General features: G+C 39.1%; 1 protein-coding gene, 1 long non-coding RNA gene and 1 pseudogene across 15 annotated transcripts in view; 2 read left to right on the forward strand and 1 right to left on the reverse strand.

Moving 5' to 3' along the window:
* The window catches only part of LOC134759110 (uncharacterized), a 37,095-nt gene extending 22,473 nt beyond the window's left edge, over window positions 1–14,622 (reverse strand). Inside the window, exons 1-2 of the long non-coding RNA XR_010135018.1 lie at window positions 14,532–14,622; window positions 12,788–12,968 (exon numbers count right to left, since the gene is read on the reverse strand). This is a non-coding gene — a long non-coding RNA (uncharacterized lncRNA). The remainder of the gene's footprint in view (window positions 1–12,787; window positions 12,969–14,531) is intronic.
* The window catches only part of VPS13B (vacuolar protein sorting 13 homolog B), an 869,944-nt gene that overhangs the window by 671,695 nt on the left and 171,225 nt on the right, over window positions 1–27,024 (forward strand). For 12 of the 14 annotated variants that reach the window (XM_031013639.3, XM_055348088.2, XM_031013638.3 and 9 more), the window contains exon 36: window positions 20,340–20,747. In XM_031013639.3, the coding sequence (XP_030869499.3) occupies window positions 20,340–20,747 (408 nt within the window). Of the gene's footprint in view, window positions 1–11,902; window positions 12,124–20,339; window positions 20,748–27,024 lie in introns of those variants that run through there. The other 2 variants (XM_055348092.2, XM_063709401.1) reach the window with 2 other exon arrangements.
* Window positions 16,571–18,851, forward strand: LOC101145596 (mitochondrial proton/calcium exchanger protein-like; annotated as a pseudogene).

Consider the following 27,024-nt stretch of genomic DNA (forward strand, 5'->3'; position numbering starts at 1 on the left):
TTTTATACTTTCAGATGTTGTTGCGTTATTATCATCCTTTTCTTTCAGCTTGAAAAACTCTCCTTAGCATTTATTGTAATGCAGGTCTGGTGGTGATTAACTCCCTCAGCTTTTGTTTGTCCAGGAAAGTTTTTATCTCTCTTTCATTAAAGGGCAGCTTTGCTAGATACAGTATTCTTGGTTTGCAGGTTAGTTAATTAGTTTGTTTTCCAGCTCTTTGAATATATCATCCCACTCTCCTCTGGCCTGTAAGATTTCTTCTCTGTTGAGAAGTGTGCTGCTCAGTGTATTAGAATATCCTTCTATATTCTTTGCTTCTTTCTTCTTGCTGCTTTCAGGATCCTGTCTTTGTCTTTGATTATAATATGTCTTTGGGTAATCTTATTTGGATTGAATCTGATTGAAGACCTTTGAGCTTCTTATACCTGAATATTTATATATTTCTCCAGGTTTGGAAAGGGTTCTGCTGTTCTTTATTTACATACGCTTTCTACCTCTTTATCTATCTCTATTCTCTCTTGAATACCAGTGACCAAGAATTTACCCTTTTGATGCTGTCCCATGAATCCTGTAAGCTTTCTTCATTCCTTTACTGTGTATTTTTTGCCTGTATATTTTCAAATAATCTGCCTTTGAGTTCATAAATTGTTTCTTCTGCTTGATCAATTCTGCTATTGATACTCTCTTTTTTATCTTTCATTTAGCTCATTGTGTTTTTCAGCTGTGGGATTTCTGGGGTTTTTTTAAATTATTCTTTCAATCTCTTAAATTTCTCATTCTGGTCATTTATTGTTTTTCTTATGTTGTTGAATTGTTTATTTGTTTTCCTGAGGCTTATTGAGTTTCCTTAAAGCAATTATTTTGAATTATTTGTCAAGCAGTTCATATATCTCTATTTTTCAGGGGTCGGTCACTAGCACTCTGTTTTGTTTGGTTATGTCATGTTTCTAGTTTTGTTTTTCTTTATTCTTGTGGTCATGCATCAATGTCTGGATATTGAAGAAGTAGGTTCTTATTCCAGTCTTTGCAGTCTGGCTTTGTCTGAGAATGCCCTTCAACAGTAAGCCTGTCTAGAACTTTTTGGTCATGTTGTCTGGCATTGTCCCTAAGTCCATGATTGCCACAGCCATCAAAGCTCTAGAGGGCACCCTACACCCAGGCCTGCCACACCAGCCCAACACCAGGATGGAATCTCATGGCCACCAAGGTTGGCACAGTGCTGGGGCATACTCAAAGCCCATGGCCATTCAGGTTTGTCTGAAACCAAAGGCCTTGTAGACAGCTGGTAGTGATTCAGGCCAGTGATCAAGTCTATTTCATAGGGGCTATGGGATCCTGCCTAGCACTGGGACAGGTAAAGAGGTTCAGTACATGGGTACTGACCTAAATAAGGGGCTACAAGAGTCTGCCTGATGCTAGATTTTACTATGGCAGGCCCAGTGGTGGAGACCAAGACAAAGTCTTACATTCACTTCCTTCTAGTTCCCCCAAGCAGACTGTCTCTCTGAATTTGCCACTTGGGGATAGGGGAGACTTGACACAGAGAATGTCCTTCCTACTCTCTTAAGTACATCTTTTCATATTATTATGATATAACCAGGTACTGTGATCTCTCACCTCATTTCTTTAGCTCTTGTGAAGGTATTTTCTTGTGTGAATAGTTGTTCAACATGATGTTGCTATGAGGGGTTGATCGCTGAAGAGTCCTATTCCACCATCTTGCTCCACCCTCATAATATGATTTTTAAATGCAAGAAGATTCAAAGCAAAATAAAATATTTTAAGAAGCTAATTTTGGGCTGGGTGCAGAGGCTCACACCTGTAATCCCAGCACTTTGGGAGGCTGCCGTGGGTGGATCACCTGAGGTCAGGAGTTCAAGACCAGCCTGGCCAACATGGCAAAACCCCATCTCTACTAAAAATACAAAATTAGCTGGACGTGATGGTGCATGCCTGTAATACCAGCTACTTGGGAGGCTAAGGCAGGAGAATCGCTTGAACCCAGGAGGCAGAAGGTGCAATGAGCCGAGATCATGTCATTGCACTTCAGCCTGGGCAACAAGCACGAAACTCCATCTCAAAAAAGAAAAAAAGAAGCAGCTAATTTTAATAATTTATTTCTGTTCATCTTACCCAAAATATCATTTTTAAATCATATTTAATCCTCTGCCGCTTCTCTCTTGCCAGAAATTGGGCTAAGGCCTATACCTTAATCATGAGAGTCCTGCCTCTATCTTAATTCAATTTTACAGCCATGCTAGCAGGCTATCTTCTACATTTAAGAAATGTAAACTAGTTAACGAAACTGTAAGGACCTTGACTTTTACGTTTCCTGAATTTTATGGGTTCCAATTTCCAGTGTCAGTGCTATATTATCATAGTTTGTTTTCTCTGTGATTTATCAAAATGAAACAGTAAACTTGATGTCAGAATGTCAACTAGGGAATGGACCAAGAATTTTAAAATAGGGAAAAGCCTTTCATTATTTCAACTTTTGTTTTTCAACTATAACTTTTATTTTAGGAAGAAATGAGAAAAATTACCTAGCTGAAAATGGTGCCCTCAAGGGATTACACCTCTGAACTACTTGGCTAAGTAATAGACCTCAAAGAGTCACAGAGGCTGGTTGTGCAGGTGGCAGGGAGGTAGGGGGCCAGTACTAGGTCTCACGCAGAGAAGTCAGTAGAGTCGCAGTCATTTAGATTTTTTTTATTTCTTCATGTAGCCTAATTCTGTTAGAATTATTTCTTCTACAGAAAAGAGTGAGAGTAATTGGGAAATGTCTTCCTAGGAACATGGAGTAAGCCAAGTTAGAAGAGATAAAGAACATTTTCTGGCTTATCCTAACTCTAATTTTCCAACTTTCTGCCTGCAGTTTTTTTCCTTACTCTCCAGCCCCATGCCTTTCCATTGACACAGTCTTGAGCCTTCCTTTCTTATCCCTGTACAATAGTCTCTTTTATGCCAACAACTCCCAAATGCAGCTCTTTTGACTTAATATCTAACTCTAAGACTATTTCTACATATGGGTATTAGGTATACTTTGTTATTTAAACATGTTCACAGTAAATTAAGCCATTTTCTCTCTTCTCTCTCCTTGCTCACTTCTTCCTTTATCATAGTCTTCAAACTTTTTTTTACAACTGCTGATGACAGGAAAAATTTTCTGGTCATGTCCTCTCACAACTTACTACCATCTTCAGGCCATTCTTATTTTTATTTCAAGTCCTTCTACTTTTTTCTTTGAAATAGTCCTCAATTATGCCTGCTACTTCTCTGGTGTAGGTTTAATCCTTGATTACTTCCTCATTCTGTTTACTGGTAGCACTAACTTCAGATTCTCTTATTTACTCAATAATGCTGTCTTCTATGCCCTTACTAGATTTGCCTCCCCTGCCAAATTTATTTGAATCTTAACTACCCCCTTCCTCAGTTGATCCAGTCAAAACTCTCCTCAGCCCCCAACCCTCTGTGCACCTGTTCACTGTATTTCTTACATATAAATTGCTTATTTGGCTTAATCTGATTCTGGTTTTTTTTTTAAGAAAAACTGTTTTGCAAGAGGTTTTGTATTGCTCTATCAGGAGGCATATAATGTCCAAAGGTCTCTCTTTTTGTGATGCTAGCACCCATTGGTGCTCAATGCCTACATTTATTTGAGGTTGTAAATAGTAATATTCTAATTCTAGCATTCCTTTTCCATATGTTAGCTGGCATACTTCTTTGAAGAGAAACATTCCCCAACCTACTATTTGAGTATTCAGTAGTATTGCTCATTCAAAAAGGCAGGATAAATGCTTAATTCTTTCCCTTTATTTACCCCTTTTCAAAAATGAGTTCATTCTCTGGCATATTCCAATGGTGGCCAGTTAGTTGATGTTGTTTGATATTATTTTGAACTCATTATTTTTAATAATTCTCAAGTTGTCTCACCATTGGCAGTGAGACTCTCTATAAACTGGCTTCTCTATGTTTTAAACCTTGCTGTTTTCTTAGTCTGGAATTCTTACACCCTTTTTCTTTGCCCACTCTAATTCTCAGCTGCCATTAGGTTAGCCTAAGTCTTGTTTTCTTCTGGAATAGTTTCCCTTTCATTTCCATTCATGCTGATCTCTCCTTTTTCATAAGCAGATTAGTAATACCATTTTCACTAAATTTATCTCAAAACCACATTTGGCTGTTTCTAAAAATCATATGTGTCATCAAGGATGAGTATATGCCATCACTGAAATAGTAAAACAAACAAAGGAAGACATAGGCACCAAAAAAGATACAAAATTGTTGGAGTAGTGGAATATAGTTATCCCTTATGGTTATTACTAAGAGGGAGGGAAACTTATTGTGATGAGTTGAGTTCAGTACATTTACTTTAGAAATCGGTGCAATTACCCTATAATTAGAACTTTTGGGTTGTGATTTGGGGAGGATTATGAAATTTAGAAAGTCAATGTTTGATCATAAAAATACGTTTCTGAGTAATTTTGCTAGTAGTGATGATGTCCAGATCCCAATGATAAGTATCATGAACTGCTGTTGACTTATTCAGGTCAAGAACCTTTCATTTCATGTCTCTGAGCTTCCTCATAGCACATAAGACAGCATGTAGCCTGTTCCACTTTGTATACCATCATTAATTAAAGTGCACGTCTGCCATCACTGAGGTCTTTACACTTCACACCTTCAGTGAAAGCACATTGATCTCATTGTCGTGGGCAGCTTTCCAGGTTTTCTAGCTCTTATACCTGTATAAAATGGAGCTCTTATACTCCATCTCCCTTGTTCACTGTCATCATGAATACCTTTACTTGAACACTAAAACAAAAACCTGAATTTCAATTGCTGAATAAGAGAAAAAAAATTATAACCTAGTAATAATTTTTTACCAGAGTTATTATAATACATAAGGTCAACCTTGATTATGGGTTTGTTAGTTCTGTGTTTTGCATTTACTAAGATGGTGAATAAAAACATCATTTCTGTGTCTGTACATAGCCACCCGTGTATGCACTGAATGTTTTCTTGTAAGTCTTGCTTGTCTAAAAAATTTTGTATCTTTTGCAAATAAAATTCCACAGGAAGAAACACTTAACAAAGAAGTTTTCTTTCATAAATGTTATGATTTGAGTATAACAAGCCATATTGAATTCATTGGGTTTTTGGTAATAGATTTCATAATACATCATAAATGTAAGTAATATGATGACTAATGGGTCAAGTAAAGTTGGAACATTTTAAATGAGAAAAGAGCTGGAACAGTTCTCAGGAAACTTTTCCAGTTGATGTTTGGTCCCCCACAAGGTGTGCATTAACATAAACTTATGGGAATCACCTCTGGGGCTTGAATTCCCTCTCTGATTTCATTATTACAATGTGATACTTTTCCTTTCACTATTAAGTCATCCTCTAAGATGATAGGAGCATAAAATAAGTATAATTTATTTGCATTTGTCTAATCTTTTAACTCAATAGTCATTCCATCATTCTGTTTCCTGGTAGCTGTTCAGAAAGTTTTGAATGGTAATTAGGATCTAATAATTGGCAGGCATGGGTTTACTTAAAGATACAGAATATGTTCTGAAAATGGTGAGAAATTAGATCTGACAGAGAAATAGATGACTCAGCTGGGAGATTCTCTATTACTGCATATTCCTAAAATCAAAACTTTGAAAATAATCCATTTATTAAAGTTCAATGAGGATTATAACACAATTCTAAACTCTTAAACATAAGTATCTGATAATAATTGGAATAAAATTTATAGTAACAGTCTGTGCCTGGTTCCCTATCCAGTTATATTTCCAGTTCCTGTAAAACATTATTCTTTATAGCTCCCACTGTGTCTCTGTTGAATAAAACTGTCCTAGTCCATTTCTTTAATGTTGTATCTTAATGATCAGATTAACATTTTTATCAATTTTTTAAAAGTATCAAAAAACAAAATGTGGCTTGCTCAATTTTTACTTTTATTTTTTAAGTTAAAAAATACCAGACACTATTTTTGCATATTTTTTTCTATTTGTGAAAATAATCTTCCTGTCATTATCAGACTGAAAATATTTGCAATGAAGACTAATTTTCTACCAAAAAACTGGCTAGATCAAGGATGTGAAAGTTCAGAGAAACATGTTGATGTACTTTATACAACAATAAACAGTGCTGTTTCACTTGTGATGGTTCTCATTCTGGTGCGTGCCTCCTGTCTTTTGGTGGACTTGGTACTTTTGAAAGGAATACCTGGTATTACAATATAGCCTAATTTCAACTCTGCTTTTTTGGTTCTTGGCCTATCATCTTTTCCAACTTGCCCAAATGGGACTGCCCTAGCCACTCTGTTCACACATTGCACAGAATGTGTTTTGCAAGAAATGTGGCTCAGCGCTGTCTCTATGTGGTTCAGTCCCTCCAGGGTGAGGGACTTTGTGGCCTACTAACGTACGTCTTGTACAGAGGTTGCACTGTATGCCCTGTATGGAAACAAATATACAAAAAACATTTGAAAAGTGAATTACTTAAATGTCTTAAATAACAATTTGTTTCTTATTAAACCTTAACAGAATCATGTGAGTCTAGGAGTTTGAGTCTGCAGTGAGCTAGGATAGTGCCAAGCGCACTCCAGCCTAGGCAACAGACCAAGACCCTGTCTTGAAAAATAAATAAATAAGTTAACATAGCAACTGTTTGGGAATACATATAGCTCTGCTAGATTTTCAAACATTCTAAAAACTTTCATCAACTGCTGCTCAGTGACTGAGAGGTTGCATTTGTAATCCTAAATTACTAAATTTAAGGTAATCAAAAGAATTAAATTTTGATACATAAATAACACTTTTGACATAACCTTATAGGAAAGATAGATCAAGTGACCAAGTGTCCAAATAAGTAACTCTCCCTTACCAATCCACTGGTCTGAGAAAGGGTCGTCCAGAAACCAGCACCACAAAAAGTTAACATTAAAAATTCACTGTTCAAATTCACAAAACAAAATAAATCTATAAAAGATTTAAATAATTAAACTTTTCAAATGATGTTTTTTAAATCATCCTGCAGCATTTTTATGCTGCTGAAGTTATTAAAGTTTAAAATCACACTGAGACTTTTGGGACAGACTATGAGAGACAGAGACCCAAGATTGCTTCAGATTTTTCCTAAAATATTTAGTGCTGTCCAAGCATGGTGGCTCACACTTTAATCCCAGCAGTTTGGGAGGTCAAGACGGGTGGATTGCTTGAGACCAGGAGTTTGAGACCAACCTAACCAACATGGCAAAACCCCATTCTACTAAAGATACAAAAAAATTAGCCAGGCATGGTGGTGCATGCATGTAATCCCAGCTTCTGGGATTTAAAAATTAGGCTATCTAAAAATTAGATTATTTTCTCATTGCTGAGTTATAATACTTTTTTATATTTTTTTGATACAAGTCTTTTGTCAGATAAGTAATTTGCAGATATTTTCTCCCAGTACATAGCTTCTCTTTTCATTCTCTTAACACTACCCTTTACAGAGGAAAAGTTTTTAATTTGATGAAGACCAACTTATAAATTTTTAAAATATGCCTTTTTGGTATCATGTATAAGAGACTCAGTACAGAGTCTCTCTGTACTGAGCTGCCTGGAGCTGGGGCTAGGGAGGGTAACACCAGCATTGTGGTGGCCACTGTGCTGAGTCATACCTGAAGCCAGCATAGCACTGGGCCTCACCCAAGGCTCATGATAACCCCTGCCTGGCTATCCGCCTGTGTTCACTCAAGGTCCTAGGGCTCTATAACCTGCCAGTCTTGTGTCCCTCCCTATAGGACACTGAAATTTCTACAGTCCCAGGTACGTCCAGAGATGCTGTCCAGGAGCCAGCGCCTGGAGTCAGAAACCTTAGGAATCTACTTGGTGCTCCATTCTACTGAGAATGAGCTGGCACCCAAGCCACAACTCTAGGACTTGAAGATTTTCTCCTATGTTTTCTTCTTTGAAGACTTTCTAATTTTACATTTTATATTTAAATCCAGGATTCATTTTGAGTTAATTTTTATATACAGTATGAAGTTGAGTTTAAGGTACTTTTTTTTGTATACAGATATTCAACACCATCTGTAAACTACCTTTCTCCATTGAACTGTCTTTGCACCTATTTTAAAAATCAACTAATAATTCTTTGGACCCTATTTCTGGACTCTGTTCTGTTCCACTGAGGTACATATACCCTCTCCAAAACTGTACTGTCTTGATCTTAATAGCTGATAGTAAGTCTTAAAATCAGGTAGTTTGAGTCCTCCAATGTTGTTATTCTTTCTCAAAAATGTTTTGGTTATTCTTGTTCCTTTGCTTTACTATGTAAATTTTAGAATCAGCTTTTCTATATTTAAAATAAATATTTCTGGGATTATTATTGGAATTCTGTGAAATCTACAGATCTGGGAGAAACTGATATATTTACTATGTTGTCTGCCTTCGAATTCATGAATATGGTATGTGTATGGTATGTCTCTCTATGTTGGTCTTTTAAAATTTATTATCAGCATTTTGTAGTTTTCAGCATACAGATCCTATGACCATTTGATTAGATTTATACCTGTGTTCCTTTTATTTGGATATGTTATAAATGCTGTCTTTTATTTTAAGGCTTTTTTGTTTTCCACCTGCATATTGTTAGTTTATAGAAACTCAATTGATTTTTGTGTGATGATCTTGTATTCTAAAACTTTGCCAAACTCACTTATTAATTCTGGGAGCTTTTCCATAGATTCTTATTGGGTTTTCTACATGGACAATTACGTCATCTGCAAATGGGCATTGTTTTCTTTGTTATTTATGCCCTTTTATCTTGCCTTTTTGCACTGTCTATGATTTCCAATACTATGTTGAGTATGAGTAATAAGAAGGGACATCCTTGCCTTGTTTCTGTTCTTAGGGGGAAAGCATTCATTTCTTCATAATTATGATGTTAGCTGTAGGCTTTTCATATATAGCCTTCATCAGGTTAAGTTTCCCTCTACCGATAGTTTGCCTAGAGTTATTATAAATGGATACTGAATTTTTCAAAAATGTTTTCTGCATCAATTGATACTATCTTTGTTATTGTTGTAAACTGTTAATATTTTTACATTGATTGATCAAGGCTTATAGTCCTAGGACAACCCCTGTTTTAGTTGTGGTACATCATTAGTTCTGTATGCTGATGGATTTGATTTGCTACATTTTTTGAGGATTTTTATGTCTCTTCTTGAGGAATATCCATGTATATTGTTTTTTATACTTTCTCCATCTACTTTTAGTATCGGTAATGATGGTCTCATAAAATGAATTAAGAAGTATTCTCTCCTCTTCTATTTCCTGGAGGACAGGGGAATGAAGAAAAGAAAGAAGGAAAACAATAGATTTCCCTAGTCCCTCTGAGCATTAAGAGACTCCTTCACACTCCTTGAAGCCAGAAATAGAGGGCTTCTCCTTGTACTCTCTCTATCTCCACATGATATCCACTTCTGGGCTTTGGGCTTCCATTAGTCTAGGATAAGGGGGTAGGGGAGGAAAAATTAGAAACTCATCACCATTTTGGTAGTATTTTGAATTCTAGTCTTCTTCCTTAGTCTACCTGTTACCATATACTTTTCAGAATTCTCAAATAGCTGCTCTGTGTAGGTTTTATAGCTGGTTTATTGCCAGATTTCGTAACTGCATTCAGTGGAAGAGACAGGCTCCATCATTCCTAGAACTCTGAAATAATTTTTAAAAAGAAGGAGTAGGCAACTAACATCATTAGATGTTTATTTGGTTTTTGGGTTTTTTGTTTGTTTGTTTTTTGTTTTGAGACAGAGTCTTGCTCTGTCGCCCAGGCTGGAGTGCAGTGGCACGATCTTGGCTTACTGCAACCTTCACCTCCCAGGTTCAAGCAGTTCTCTGCCTCAGCCTCCCAAGTAGCTGGGATTACAGGCACCTGCCACCAACCTGGCTAATTTTTTGTATTTTTAGTAGAGATGGGGTTTCCCCATCTTGGCCAGGCTGGTATTGAACTCCTGCCCTTGTGATCCACCCGCCTCGGCCTACCAAAGTGCTGGGATTACAGGTGTGAGCCACCGTGCCTGGCCCCATTAGATGTTTTTAAGATATATTAGATATTTTTCCTTTCGGGGAAGATATAAACAAAACTTCAATAAATATACCTAGGTCTTGAAACTTCATTTTAATTGCTTTAGAAACTGGAAATGCCATGTGGGCAATGTGCATATGGAATTTGTATTAGTTTTCTATTGATGCATAACAAATTACAACAAATGTAGCAACACAAATTTATCATCTCACAATTCTATGGTTAGAAGTCTAGGTGAGTTCAGCTGGTTCTCTGTTCAGTGTCTCACAAAGCCAAAATCAGACTGTCAGTTGGCCTGGGTTCTAATCTGGGGGCTCCTGGAAAGAATCTACTTTCAAACTTATTCCAATTATTCACATAATCTAGTTCCTTGTGGCTTTAATATTGAGGTCTCCAGTTCCTTATTCGCTGTTGTCCAAGGGTTGCCTTAAGCCCTAGGGACCACCCATTCATTCTCATTCTCTCCTCTGATTGTGCATTTTCAAACTCACTAATTCTTTCTTCAGCTTGATCAATTCTGCTGTTAAGAGACTCTGATGCATTCTTCAGTATATCAGTTGCATTTTTCAACTCCAGAATTTTTGCTTATTTTAAATTATTTCAATCTCTTTGTTACATTTATCTGATAGGATTCTGAATTCCTTCTCTGCATTGTTTTGAATTTTGCTGAGTTTCCTCAAAAGAACTATTTTGAATTCTCTGTCTGAAAGAAAGGTCACATATCTCTATCTCTCCAGGATTAGTCTCTGGTACCTTAGTTTGTTTGGTGAGGTCATGTTTTCCTGGATAGTTTTCATGCTTGTGGATGTTCATCAGTGTCTGGGCATTGGATAGTTAGGTATTTATTATAGTCTTCATGGTCTGGGCTTGTTTGTACCTGTCTTTCTTAGGAAGGCTTTCCAGGTATACGAAGAGACTTGGGTGTTGTGATCTAAGTTTTTGGTCACTGCAGCCATATCTGCATTAGGGGGCACCCAAAGCCCAGTAACTCTGTGGCTCTTGCAGACTCACAGTGGTGCCACCTTGGTGGTCTTGGATAAGATCCAGAAGAATTCTTTGGATTACCAGGCAGAGACTCTTGTTTTCTTCCCTTGCTTTCTCCCAAACAAACAGAGTCTCTCTGTACTGAGCTGCCTGGAGCTGGGGCTAGGGAAGGTAACACAAGCACTGTGGCCACCACAATGCTGGTGGCCACTATGCTGAGTCATACCTGAAGCCAACACAGCACTAGGCCTCACCCAAGGCTCATGATAACCCCTGCCTGGCTATCCGCCTGTGTTCACTCAAGGTCCTAGGGCTCTATAACCTGCCAGGCTTGTGTCCTTCCCTACAGGGCAGTGAAATTTCTCTTGTCCCAGGTACATCCAGAGATGCTGTCCAGGAGCCAGGGCCTGGAGTCAGAAACCTTAGGAATCTACTTGGTGCTCCATTCTACTGAGAATGAGCTGGCACCCAAGCCACACACAAGAAAAAGTCCTTCCCACTCTTCCCTCCGCTTTCCACAAGCAGTGGAGTCTCTCCCCATGGCCACCACCATCCCAGGCCTGCAGCGAGTGCTACGTGGCTACCACAGATGTTCCCACAAGGTCCAAGGGCTCTTCAGTCAACTTGTGGTGAATGCTGCCAGGCCTGAGACTCTCATCAAGGCAATGAGTTCCCCTCTGGCCCAGGGCAGCCCAGAAATGAAATGCCATCCAAGAACCAAGGCCTGGAATTGGGAATCCCAAGAACCCACTTGGTGCTCTTTCCCACTGTGGGCTAGCTGGTACCTAAGCTGCAAGACAAACTATGCTTCACTTTTCTGTCTCCTTTTCTCAAGCAGGAATCCCTCCCTATAGCCATCACAGCTGGGAATGTGCTGGGTCACAGCTCAAACCAGCATATCTTTGAGTGTCTCACCCAGGGCCCATGGTGAGTATTGCCTGGGTGCTGCTGCTAATTATTTAAGGCCTAATGGCTCTTCAGTCAACAGGTGATGAATCCTGCAAGGACTGGGTCCTTCTCATCAAGGCGCGGTTCCCTTCTGGCCCAAGGTGTGTCTACAAATGTCATTTGGGAGCTAGGGACTGGAATGGAGGCCTCAGGACTCTGCCTGGTGCCTTATCCTGCTGTGGCTGAGCTGGTATCCAAGCTGCAAGACAAAGTCCCCTTTACGCTCCCTCTCCTCTCCCAGAGCTGTGAGCTGTGCTGCCTGGATTGGAGGAGGGGTGGCACAAGCACTCCCTTAGCTGCCCCATCTGGTGTCTGACTGGATTGCATGCCCCCCAAGTTCACTGGCTCCTAGCCCAGCACAGAACCAGGACTTACCCCAGAATTGCAGTTCTTGTGGCCTAGACTGCCTTTCAGGTTTATTTAGGACCCCAGAGCACTTTAGCCTGCAGTGGCAAGGCTTGCCAGAACTCAGGTTCTGCCCACAGGTTGGTTCTCCTGTGGCTAGGGATGGTCTAAATACTCCCTCTGTGGGTACCAGCTGAGCTCTGCCTGGTATTGATTTCCACTGTAACAGGGCAGCATGAGTTCCAATGCCAAGTCCCACAATCACTACTCTCTCCCGCCCACAAATGCACAGATTCTCTCTCTGTGCCACACAGCCATCCTTGCGGAGATGGAAGAGGGTTGGCATCCGCAGTTCAAGACTGTCTTTCCTACCGTCTTCAGTACCTCTTTCAGTGATACAAAGTTAAAAACAGGTACTGTGATTGCTTACCTGATTTTTGGTTCTTATTAAGTTCCTTTTTTTTTATGGATAATTGTTCATTTTGGTGTTGCTGTGAGCAGGATGATTGGTGGAGGCTTCTATCCAGCTGTCTTGCTCTGCCTCCCTCTTGGCCTAGCCTTGTGAATCAACTTCTTGGAGAAAATGCTGAAGCAGTATCCCAATGATTAAACTGGCAAAGAAAGGGTACATTAGATAAAGGGAACAATATGAGCAAGGCCTAGTGATATAACAGCATGGGTTGGGGGAAGTGGGCTCTGCAAACTCAGATATTATAAGGAAAGGCAAGAACTCTTTCTTGCTTGCTTGGTTGCTTTTTTTTTTTTTTTTTTTTAATCTGAGGAGCTTGGTCTTTTGTTTCTTAGGTAAGGAGGAGGCAATAAAGAGTTTTAAACAGGAGTGAGCCACTCAGAATTGCATTTAAAACAAATTATTTGGAAATCACTCTGTGGAGACTAGATTAAATCTAAAGAGAATTGGTCTAGACAGGGGAACCATTTAGGAGGCTTTATAATAACTGAACAATATCAAAAACATGGTGGAGGAAAATAGGGACTGGATGGAATGCTGGAGAGAAGGGGATTGGAATCAAGCAATGTTTTGGAACTAAAATTGACAGAACTTAATCAGTTTTTGGCTTGGGACCAGATAAAGAGGGAATGAAATGAGGAGTCAAAAAGTCAGATTTCTGACTAAAGCCACTTGGTGGATTATAGAACCATTAACTAAGACAGGGAATACAGCATGTCTGAGAGGAGTTAATGGATTGCTTGGATAAATTAATTTGATGAGCCTGTGAGAGTTCAGGAGAAAATGGTGACAGACTTGCATTCACTCATATTTTCTTCATTACATCATTAAGCATTGTGGGACCATAGGCTTTTGGCCCCCTAAAGGTTATCTGAAAATCACTGACATGTGGCAGATTGATTAATAGAAAAGCCATACAAATGTATGTAATGTATATACATGGGAGCCTTCAGCGTGAAGATCCAGCATCCCAGCAAGGTACAGAAGCTTATATATCATCTCGAGGTCACAGAAAGAATGAGACTTGGATCCTGGTAAAACAGGTTATGGGAAGGGATAGAACAGAAATTCTGTTGAGGGGCAATAAATGATTACTAGGGAGAATGACTGGATCAGAGAACAGAGAATAACTTGTAAATAGTTATCTTTGTAACTTAAATGACCTTGGGATAGTCACTATCTTGAAAAAGGGACTGTTCAGGTGTGGTTACATTTTTGGTCTTCTTTCCTGTAAAGAATAATGAGATAATAAAGAGGGGAACAAGAACAATTGTTCTCCTTGGTGGGGCAGTTTCATCTTTATATAGATAGCGGAAATGTCTCTTCTAGTACTTGTTAATCTCTAAGAGTTTTTAATTTAAAATACTCATCACAACTGGGAACCATATTTTGAAATGAAATATTTTTACTTCCTTCAGCATTCAGTTAGTACTTCCTGTAGATCAAACAGTAGTTTAGGTATTTAGAATATTAAAATATAGGACAGTCCAGGAGCTCACAGTTCACTGAACTATGACAGATACCTAAGTAGGTAACTACAAAAATAATATCAATAGGTGCCTGGTAATGGCAAAATGCACAGGATATTCTGAAAGTAATGATGAGAGGCACCTCACTCATCAACAAGGGTCAAGAAGGGTGTGCTGGCCAAAGTGATCCAAGGTCTGAGTCTCAAAAAAAAAGCGCTTGGCACAGTGGTGCACACCTGTAGTCCCAGCTACTTAGGAGGCTGAGGCAGGAGGATCACTTGAGCTTGGGAGTTTGAGGCCAACCTGGGCAACGTAATGGGATCCAATCTATTGAAAAAAGAGAAAGACAAGTTAAGCAAGCAGCCAGAGTTATAAATAGTTTTTTTCTGTGTCCCTGGGACCACAATGGTGCCTGAGATATGAGGGTAGCAATCAGCAGCTTTAGTATTTACCACTCTATGGATGCTTTGCCAGTCTGCAGTCAGGGAAAATGGATCCCTTAGGTTCAGCAGTTGGTTTATGTGGATATTTGGGCAACCTCCTGGGAAGGTTACTAAATTGTTTCTGCAGAATGAGTGCTTCTGACCCTTCTTTAGTTTTCATTTTATACACCCAAGAAAAAGACAGTTTCAGGATCGAACATCTGAGTCTTCTTTCTACTTTAGCTTTGTTTTGTTTTTGTTCTAATGATCATCTGTTAAAATTGCACCTTTTTTTTATTGTTGTTAAAGGTATTATTTTCTGTGAGGCCATAGAATTTGGAAGCCCACATACAGGGATGCAGAGGCAAATGTGTGAGTCATTTTAGCCATCCAATTTATCTAAAATATTTTTCCCACCAGCCTCTTCCAGTACCCCAAATTCTACAAGTCAAAAATAAAAATAATGCCTTTCAGCAAATGTTGCTGACATAACTAGATATCCACATGTAAAAGAATGAAGTTGAACCCCTACCTCATACAGTATACACACAACACTAATTCAGGAAAGATCGTAGACTTACATTTAAGAGATAAAACTGTAAAACTCTTAAAAGAAGACATAGGTGTAAATCTTTGTGACTTTGGGTTAAACAATGTTTTCTTGGTATGACACCAAAAGCACAAGCAAAATAACAAACATATTGGACTTTGCAAAAATTAAACTGTTTTGTGCTGCAAAAAAGTGAAGATAATCCACAGAATGGGAGAAAATATTTGCAAATCATATCTCTGATATGATATTTGCAAAGTATATATCTGATATGATATATCTGATATTTGCAAATCATGTATCTATATATATCAAATATAATAATCTTATATTTTATATCCAAAATATAAAAAGAACTCCTACAATTCAATAATAAAAGAACAAATAACCAAATTTAAAAATGAGCAAAGGGTTTGAATAGATATTTCTCCAAGAATATATACAGTCAATAAGCACATGAAAAAATGCTGAACATCATTAGTAATTAGGGAAATACAAATCAAAATCACAATGGGATACTCCTTCACACTCACTAGGATAACTGCAGTCAAATATGTCTTAGCAGTTCCACTGCTACGTACATATTTCAGAAAATTAAAAAGCAAATTTGCACACACATATTCATAGCAGCATTATTCATCATCGCCAAAAAGTGGAAACAACCCAAATGTTTATTAACTGATAATGGATAAGCAGAATGTGATATATGCTTATGTTGTAGTACTGTTCAGCCACAAAATGGAATGAAGTATTGATACATGTTTCAACATGGATGAACCTTGGAAGCATTATGCTATATGAAGAAACCGGGTACAAAAATCACATATTATATGATTCCATTTCTATGAAATGTCCTGAATAGGCAAATCTGTAGAGACAGAAGGAAAATTAGTGGTTTCTTGGGGCTGGAGGGGAGCATGAGTGAGGAGTGACTGCTCAGTAGTATGGGATACTGTGTGTGTGTGTGTGTGTGTGTGTGTGTGTGTGTGTGTGTGTGTGTTGATTATAATGTTCTGGGATTAGACAGTGGTGATGGTTGCACAACCTTGTGTATACTAAAAACAATAAATTGTATGCTATTGAAAGGTAATTTTTGTGGCGTGTGAGTTATATGTCAATAAGGTGTTTTAAAAAATAATTCCTTTACATTAAGATGTTTTTCCTGTTTAAAAACATGGGGAGAAAGGAACATTTTAGTATTGTGCGTGGGTGACTCAAGTTTCTGACCCTTTCCAATGCACAACTAGCTGCAAACAAGACTCAGAGTTTTGTTAGGCCTGATAAGAAAATACAATGTCCCCACATGAAGGAAGGAACACTTACAAGGGATGGGACCCTGAGAGAGCCTGGGTATCCAGGAGCGAAGCCAAAGATCCTGACGTCTGAGGAAGGTGAGAAGGGGCCCTGCTCATGAAGATGTAGAATATTAAGTATGAGTGAATGCTGTAATCAATCATGAAGCCTTGATGAGAACTTCTGGGTAGTCCACCCAGAAGTCCAACTTCTGCTTGTCTCACCTGTGCCAACATCCTGGGGTTGAGGAGTGGAGCAAATGTTCCATTTGGCTGTTGCACTCCGGTCCACCCCGTGTACCCTTCCTTCAGAGGCGATCACCGTGGCTGTTAGGCCCTGAGGCAGAAGTGCCCACGCACGGTGGCGAGAGTGCCATGGACCTCTGCCACAGTGGATTTTATGGTTGCGGAACCTCGGTGCCTTCCTGTGCACAGCTGGCACTCTTCACGCCGTGTCTCTGATGACTTGGTAGTAGAGAAGTCCCTCAAGTCTTTCAAGGACAAGAACAAGAAGCTTGAGGAAGGCGGCCCAGTGTACACCCCCACCCCGCAGAGGTGGTGGTGAATAAGTCGCTCCGGCAGAGGGAGCTGAATGAGCTGAAGCGCTACTGCCTTGGCTTCCGCCTGCTGTGGATCCACGCAAAGATCGTGGTGCTCATGCTGTGGCACATCCTTGACAGCCACACCTTGACCGGGCAGAGCGCAGGCAGTTTCTCCGGATCCGCGCCGACCTCCTCCGCTTGGTGCCGTTCCTTGTGTTCGTGGTTGTCCAGTTCATGGAATTCCTGCCACCCGTGACCATGAAGCTCTTCCCCAACATGCCAGCGTCCACGTTTGAGACCCAGTCCATCAAGGAGGAGAGCCTGAAGAAGGAGCTTCGGGTCAACCTGGAGCTGGCAGAGTTCCTCCAGGACACCATCGAGGAGAGGACCTTGAAGAACAAAGCAGCCAAGGGCAGTGCCACCAGACTTTTCCGTTTTCCCAGAAGATCCGGGGGATGGGGGAGAGACCCAGCAATGAGGAAATCATGCGTTTTTCCAAATTATTTGAGGATGAGCTGACCCTGGACAACCTGTCACGGCCGCAGCTGGTGGCGCTGTGCAAGCTGCTGGAGCTGCAGTCCATCAGCATCAACAACTTCTGCGGTTCCAGCTCACCATGTGACTGCGCTCCATAAAGGCCAATGATAAGCTGATTGCTGAGGAGGGGTGGACAACCTGAACGTCAAGGAGCTGCAGCCGGCGTGTGGGGAGTGAGGCATGTGGGCCCTCCGCCTCAGCTGAAGCAGTGTCTGGACCTGCACCTGCATCAGGAGATTCCCATATCGCTACTCATCCTGTCCCAGACGATGTACCTCACAGAAACTCTCGCCAGCTGACCAGCTCAAGTCCATACTGCAGACTCTCCCAGAGATTGTGGCAAAGGAAGAGCAGGTGAAAGTGGCTGAGGTGGAGGGTGGGCAAGTGCACAAGGCAAAGCTGGAGGTCACGCTGCAGGAGGAGGCAGCCATCCAGCACGAGCACCGCAAGGAGCTGCAGAAGCGCTCGGAGTTGGAGAAGGATGTCGCGCCCGAAAGTGTGGAAGCCACCCCTCGAAGGCCAGGGGCCTAACGTCAGCCAGAAGTGCCTGATGCAGTCCTGTGGTCAGAGACCCTGAAGGACACTGCCCCCTGCTAGAGAGCTTGAAGGAGGAGGAGATAACTAAGGAGGAAATCGACATCCTCAGCGATGCCTGCTCTAAGCTGAAGGAGCAGAAGTCGCTCACCAAAGAGGAGGAGGAGCTGGAGCTGCTGAAGGAGGACGTGCAGGACTACAGCGAGAACTTGCAAGAGATCAAGAAGGAACTCTCGAAGACTGGTAGGTGAAGAAAAATATGTGAAAGAATCTAAAGCCACCAAGAGACTGACAGAGGGTGCAGCAGATGATCGGGCAGATGGAGGGCTTGATCTCACACCTGGAGATGGACCAGGGCCTGCAAGCTGGGCCTGGCCTAGGGCGCGCCCGTAGGGGAGAACATCATCAGTGTCACTGAGCTCATCAGCACCGTGAAGCAAGTCAGGCACATTCCAGAAAGCAAGCTCACCAGCCTGGCCGCAGCACTGGATGAAGACAAGAATGGCAAGGTCAACATCAATGACCTCATCAATGTGATTGAGTTGGTGGACAAAGATGTTCATGCCTCCACCAGCCAGGTGGCCAAGATTGTAGCGACCTTGGAGAAAGAAGAGAAGATGGAGGAGAAGACTGAGAAGGAGGCCGCAGAGGTGAAGAGCTAGAGCTGCTGGCCTAGGCACCTGTCCTCCTGCTGCCCCACTGCCCTGGCGAGGGCCGTGAGAGCAATTGCTTTGAGGTGATTCTCAGTGGCTCATCTAATACATTGGCTGGAATGAATCAGAGACTTCCATAATCAAGTAAATTTTAATTTTCATCATTCCATGGATATTCACTTAGTCTGGAATCCCAGAACCCCTCCACAGAATTGTGTTGGATCCACACTGTGGTGTGGTGCAGCTGCTGCAGCTGCCTGACTCCAGAGGCCACTGGGCCAGGCTAGGGCAGGAAGGTGCCCCCGTGTGTGCCCTCCCGTCTCCGCTGCCCTGCCCCCAGGGAAGAGAATGAGGACCACACGGACTCTGCCCACACAGAGCTGTCAGCTGCGCCCGCCCTCAGAGGTTCATGAGACACAGCCCAGCCTCCTCAGGGCTGAAGATGCCTCTGTTCATCTGTGAACCTTGATTTCTAGATATTGGTGTCAGTAGATCTCTCTTCCTGCACACACAGAAAAATAATATTATGTATGATTTATAACTTAATAATAATATGCCTAATAACTTTGCTAGTCCTAGCTTCATTTGGGATTATGTCTTCTGTTACATCCTCAGGCTGTCATGAAATGAGCACTTGTTAGGGTCAGTTAAGCTCAAACATTTGTTGAATGCATGCATATATAAGACACATTGTGCTAAGCACTGGGTTTTAAAGATGTGTGACATGCTCTGTCTTAATGATGCTTATAGTCTTATGTCTTATTAATAATAGAAATAGAGTGATTTTAGGTGAAATAAGAAGGTTAAAAACAATACAGCTAGTTTTCATGTCGGGTAAGTAAGAGACAAATAAGGACAACATCTGGTATATGGTACATATAAAATGGACTACAGATTTAAAGAAATCTCAGTTTACCAATGTTACATTGGGCAAGGTATTTGAACTTTTATCAATGCAGAGTGTAGGGAAAGGTACAGGGACTCTTCTGGTTTGCAACAGGTCATAAGGGGGAAACAGACATTTTCTGCATAAACAATTAGAGAATTGTAGGGATACTTGGATAAATATTTATTAGTAATACCATTATTTGTGTCAAACATGGTTCTGGGTAGTAAGGAAAGTTTTTTTTTTTTTTTTTTTTTTTGAAGAAAGGCCAGTTTCATATAGGCAACAAACTGGAAAACCTGCTTCATTTTGCCTTGGAGTATAAGGGGCAGAGTGGAAATTGGCAGTCTTGATATCCTTGTGTGGCCCTCGATGTATCAGGGCCACACATGTCACAAGGATTGGCCAGGAATGTGGGCATGTAAGTAGTCCAGGGAGAGTGCTCCTTCAAGTAACAACATGGAAAGAATCGTTAAGTGATGAGTAAGAGATATATCATGTTCAGGCATCCTAATGACTCCATAATATGGATCTTGGGACACTTTTATGTAGGAGCTTGTCAGAGAAGTAAAGGCTTGTATTCAATAAGAAAGCTTCAATAATTGTTTTCTCTTTTTTACTTCTATAGCGGATGTCAATTTGGATATATCAAAGCCTTTGAAAGCAAACCTGAGTTTCACCAAACTGGATCAGATAAACCTTTTTTTAAAGAAGATAAAAAATGCACACAGTTTGGCACATAGTGAAGAGACTTCAGCCATGTCCAACACCATGGTGAATAAGGATGATCTTCCAGTCTCCAAATATTACCGTGGAAAGTTGTCTAAACCCAAAATTCATGGTGATGGAGTGCAAAAGATTTCAGCTCAAGAAAACATGTGGAGAGCTGTTTCCTGCTTTCAAAAAATTTCTGTTCAAACTACTCAGATTGTGATCTCCATGGAAACTGTACCCCATACCAGCAAACCATGCCTGTTAGCATCTCTCTCAAACCTCAATGGAAGCCTTAGTGTCAAGGCAACACAAAAAGTACCTGGTAAGTCACAGAAAAGGGGAGGGGGGAGACAGAACGAGTAAGATGATTTGTTAACATCTGAAAATGCATCATTTTGAAGATTTATATTATGTAGAAGTTAAAAGTTGTAAAGGCCATTAGAGATGAGGACATTTCTGGTTTGTGACCTTATTTTTAGAGATAATTTTAGAACAAATCCTTTAAGTAATGTCTAAACAGAAATGTTCCTGTCCTCTTGAGGCATGTTCTTCCAGGTATCTAAAACTGTTAATTCCTAAATTCCTTTTTACCTAAAACAGCTATAGTGGAACAACAGTATATCAAGTTTTGTGAACCATTAGAAGAGTGGTTCTCAAAGTGTGATCTCTGGACTAGCAGCATCAGCATCACCTGGGAAATTGTTACAAATGCAAATTCTCAGACCCCACCCATGACCTACTAAATGCAAAACTGTGGGCATGGAGCCCAGCAATCTGTGCTTCAACAAGCCCTATAGGTGATTCTGATGCACAGCATTAAGTCACTGGTAACCATTCACTTAAAAAAGAAAAGTTGGTGGTGTGGCAGATATGCTACACAAAGTGTAACAGAAGCCAAGGTTCAACTTTGCAAGAATGCTGTTGAGGCATTTTATCAGGCAGCAACACCTGGCAACGAAAAGCTGTGCTTCTGTGCCTAGCCTAGCAAAGTGGGGTACAGACTCTGCAAAGTGACTGCCATTGATGGGAGGAGAGGTGAGAAATCAACTGGCAGTGGCATCTACATTTTCCACTTCTGTTACCATGACTAAATTGTTATATACTTTTTCAAAAAGCATGGGAAGCGTGGGCAGAAGTATTGTGAGGAGGGGAAGAGGAAAGGCAAGACACAGGTGGGAAATAGCAGTTTTCAATCACAGAAACTGCTACTATAAAATTTCAGGGCACAGGGCCAGAAATTTTGCTCTGAAAGTAAATGTAACAAAAGGGAACCATGTATTTTCCCTCTTTAATTTGTGGGGGGAAATTGGGGATTGGGGATAGTGCAGGGGATAAAGCAAATCCTTATATGCAACTTAGTTGCTTATCAAAAAGTAATTAAATGGCAGCTGTAGACTTACTGTAACTTAGTTCCACATAGCCAGGTTGGGCACAGTAGTTAAAACAGAAAGGAAAAGTTTTATAGTTGAGAAGCCTGAATTTTAGGCCAAAACATAGATGATTTATTTCTTTCTCACTAGAAATATTCGTGACCAAGCCAACTAAAAGTTCTGTATTTTGTTTAATTGTCTTAAAAGTTACAAGTGAAAAAGGTAAGTAAGGTTCATGGGTCATGAAAGACTATGAAATACTGGAGACTACAGTATCTGATTTATCCACAAATAAATTGCAACCCAGACAACACTAGGTCTGTTCCCATGCCTTTCCAGTTGTACCTCAATCATAGCAGGGAAAGGTTAAGACTCAAACAAAATGGAAGAATTTAAACATACTATACTCACTTTTAGGTGCTTTTCTTTTTTCATCCTCATTGCTTTTTTTATTCATTAGTTACTCATATTTTATCCATGTTTAATGATGTCTGTCTTTGGGAAACACCTCTAAAATATTAAAAAATCCTTCTCTCACTAAGCTGTGCAAGTTAGTAAACTCTAGTTTTGGAACTTGTTTTTTCCCCCTTTATGTAAGAAAAACTATATACCCCTAATCCTTTTACAATGCTGTTCTTAAATCTAGTTAAACACAAAAATAGCAACTATAGCTTTGACTAAACATACTTTATACAACTCTAACATGTAGTGTCCAGCAAATGTTTTAAAATAATTATTTGCATCAAGTCAAATCAGAGTTGAGATTAGCTACTTAATAGTAACAATTTTGTTATGAGACTATAATGAACACCAAAATCTATTTTTACTACAGTTTTTTCTTTATGCATACTCAAACAATTTAGGATGATAACAAGGTTAGCAAAATAATAAACTGTAATTACATGAAATAAGATGTATTAACCTCTAGTTATAAGGACTGATTTCTTGGAAAATTGTGATTAAGAGATTGCCACATATTTTTTTCAAAAAAATTGATTTTAACTGTATTTTTAAAATAAAACATAACTTAAGCTTTGAATGTTAATTTCATTGTGTAGTTGAATGTCTTAAAAATTCATGCTTTGCAATTTGGATAAAATACATGCAAACATATATTCAAAGTATAATTTTGATAAGTGGTAAAAACTATCCACCACCACCAAAAAGCAAATATACTCACATAAAAGCCTCCTACCAGTAGTCATATTTCTTTTTGTAGTTTTCAAGTAACATTGTTCTACATTCAACTGAAATTTTTTATACTTTAGTATATCTTTGAGCTCAATGGAGTTGATGTCAGATTTTTATAGTTTGAATCTAATACAGAAATACTTAACTGTGTCTTTGATTTTACAGTTTATATAACTGTTGTGACCATCTGCAGCAGCTGCACTTTTCAAAATTATTTGCTGAACCAAATTGAGCACAGTGACAAAAGTAGTCATCTCAGATGTACTATTAAACGAAAGAAAAAGGAGCATTGCCTTGGTACAGTATAGCCATCTGCTGTACAGATGTTATTGTATAGAATGACTTCAGATAAAATAATTGTAGAAAATTTTCATTAAAACCTCAACAATTTGCACTTGTTTATGCGAATCTGCATAACTCCCCAATGAGAGAACACACTTGGGGTTTCTTCGGTTCTCACTCACTTTCTCTTTGATCCTTTTTGATGTGCTGATTTTAATAAACACAGTCAAAAACACTGTGCAAAAACATCATGGAAAAAACTACAAAGGAACAATTATAGCAGCAGAAACTACTCTAATCCCTAACTTACGCAAGCTATTTTTAGTGAAGTATTTTTTTAACACTCTTTATGTGACAATGTTATATAAACAGGGTAAAACGGTCCTTTCCAGATGAGTTTTAATTTAGGAGCCGAAATAGATTTGTAATGCTAGAGGAATCTTATGTGCTAAGTAATATTTAGAGAAACACCATTGAGAATGTGTTTTAGATATGTTTCTTTGTCAAAGGTACAAATATATTTGATTTCACCTAATGATTATATGTTTTTATCATCTAAACTGTCATAAGCTTACAGGAAGTGTATGTGGAAAGGAAATAATATGATCAAAAGGGGTAAGTTAATTTTCACCCCCGGGCATTCTGAATACATTTAAATCTGTGCTTTCAGATTTATTTACTGATTTATAAAACTAAATATTTATAAATTATTGACTGAAGCAGTTAAAGGAATTCCTGTTATTATCATTTGGAATGAAACAAAATGGTTAAATATTTTCTACTTTACCAAAAATATCTACCAGTTCTTCTTAGCCTCCTATGTTATTCTTTAACCCTAAACTATGGGAGTTTCATAGGATTTGATTTTTTTTTAATTCCACTCTGCAGATACTGGTATAGCAGTGACTTAGAATAAACTAACTCCCATTTCTGTTAGAATACTTATGTTCTCTCATGAATCTTTGGTAAAATGACCCAAAACTTCTGATTTCAGTAGAGGTAATGCTTGTATTTTTAAGGTTGGTGTATAATATTGCTGAAAATCCTATGATTATATTAAAAGTACATCTCCTTTAGAAATTATATCATATATTTTAAAATATTTTAAGGCAGATAATATTTATTTTGCTATTCATTGAACCCATCCCATTCTATAGTATTTTCTGAAAACAAAACAACAAAAAAAAAGCCTTTCCCTTACGTGTATATACAACGCAATCTTTTTTGCCATTTGAAATATGTAGCTTTGGAGAAACCAAAAGTATATAGCTATAAATTGTGAACTTGCAGTGTAGCACTTTCCAGAGGCAGGGTGGAGAGTGAGCTACAGACTTTAGCTCCCCTTGTCTGAGTAAATTATGGCTCTATTTGGGCGGCACTCCTTAGATTTCGACAAACGAGCTCACAGTTGAGAGCTGTGAAATAGCTGAACTTTAGGCTGCCTTGCTCTTTCTCGGGGCACTTAGATTGGCAGCCTCCATATATGTAGATAAGGAAAAGGAAAATAGAATATGAGCAAGTTAGATGCCACAAAAGATTGGGGGAAGAACCTTAATGAGGTCATCTTGGTTGGCATTTTAGTCAGAATAGGGAAGAAGTTAGAAGGATCCCCTGTCCTTAAGGACTTGGGTGACTTTTTACCCAAGCCAAAACCAGTGAGTTGAACTCCTTCTAGTCAAAGGACTATGGTTTATATAACTTTCACTACCCCAGCCTCTGTCATCCAGATGTACTTATCTTTTTGAATAAACAAAAGTAGAGAGAGAAAGCATAACCACATTATTTTTCACATATACAAAATGCCTTTTCTCATGTTCACTGAATTCAGGACCAATAAAATGTAAAGAACCTAAAGTTCCTTTTCATGTATTGAAAAGTGAAACCAGGTCATTAATTGATAAAAAGTGGAGCTCCAACTTTTCATTCTATAGTTAACTGGGTCTCCCAGGGAAAATCTTATAAGGCATTGTCATAAGCTTTGGATGCTGCAGAGATGCGAGTTAGCCTAAGGGGAAATAAAATAGTAAATTAGATATGACTACCTAAAATAATATGTTGCAATAACCAGCCAATTACAGCACCCCAAAGACTTTTGTTACTTTTAGCAAGAAATAGCATCTCTGTCCAATGCCTGAACAATAGGAAATGAGTTCTTTGACAGTTGAAGCCAGAGGACAAACTTAACTTTTAAGCAGCCACTGAGGATTGAAGTGGAAGTACAGCTTGTAGACAGCTATACAAATCACTGACAAACCTTAATGAATATTGGGTGTGGGCATCAGGGTCCTGTCACTTTTGACACTATGTCCCAAGTAGCTTAAACCCAACACTCAAGGAAAGGTGGAGACCTCATTGGGTCTGTAACATCTGGGTTTTTATTTGTCATTTTGGCATACCCCACAAGCACAGAAGAAAGAGTAAAAGGGGATTATCTTGACAATGAAATGAGTTACTGAATCTTGTGATAATGAAAAGCAGAAGAATTCTAATGCCTTTCTATAGTCCCTGAGGTAGAGGTGCGTTTATGGTTTAGCAGAAGTAAAATGTAGAGGGGAAGAACAGATGGCCTAGCGTCCGTGAAACATGACACCTCCCCTCCCAGGACTGAGTACCACTATTAATCCTGGTCAGATTCCCTCCTATTACTTTATAACAAGGTTCAAAGTTGCTACTGATAAACTGGCATGTACTTCTTTTTTTCACCCTTAGATTACCTGTAGATTACTGATAATTTTTGACTATGATATATTTCTGTATATCCTGGTGAACCTCGAGGCATTCGACAAAAAGTAGAACAGGAATTTCTAAAAATTGGCTGGGAAATAAGAACAAGTAAAATTATCTTAACTTTTTTCAAAAAATGTCCCATATTATGTTTTCTAATGTGACGAGAATAAAAACCATAAATGTATGAGGTACTGTAATTCTCCTGTCCTCTTAGAAATTATATGAAATGGAGAAGACATCTCAACATACAAATTATATTCTCCTTGCTGTAACTGTTACATGATTAGACACACTAATCATTATTAATTACCACTACCTTAGAAAAGATTTTTTTGACACCCTCAAGAAAGGAGATTAAAAATTATGACTGTTTGACATTTAAAAAAAAGCACTAGGAGGTATGTGCTGCTCAGCTGTGTTTACATAGTCATGTATTGTTTTGTTTAACCAAATTATGTAAATACAGTATTCTACATCTTTTATTTTGAGATATACATTGTCCTGTGATAAAGAGCTTGTGCATTTTTAAAATGTTGTTTATGTACATTTTTGTTTTAGTGCTGTGTGGTTGCTATAGCTGTTTTGGATTCCAAAGGGAAACCTTTAAAATACATAGGAGAATAACTTCAGAGATATGGAAGATATCCACTGGGTTGAGTTTCTGATGTATGTATTTCAAAGCTGCATAAAAATAAAAATTATCTAATAAGCAACAAACTTAGGATATCAGAGCGATCTCATGTGCTGTGGTGTAGTGAACATGATGTACCTGCCCAGCCTTTCGTAGAGGGAGATGAGCTCATTTCAGAGAGATAACCATCTCTGACTTTTTCTTCTGATTCATCACTGACCTGAACTCGATTTGAACCTTGTTAGACAAAAAACAAGCAGAATTCCTGGGCTAAACTATAAAATATAATTAAGCCCTTTTGAAATGATGTGTAAAAGAACATTGCTGTACCCCCACTTATAACCACCACCACCACCACCGCAACCAATAAAGTTAAATCAAGCACTGCCTGTAATGGA

The sequence above is a fragment of the Gorilla gorilla genome, chromosome 7 (genome assembly GCF_029281585.2).
Source record: "Gorilla gorilla gorilla isolate KB3781 chromosome 7, NHGRI_mGorGor1-v2.1_pri, whole genome shotgun sequence".
In the NCBI taxonomy this organism is placed as follows: Eukaryota; Metazoa; Chordata; class Mammalia; order Primates; family Hominidae; genus Gorilla; species Gorilla gorilla.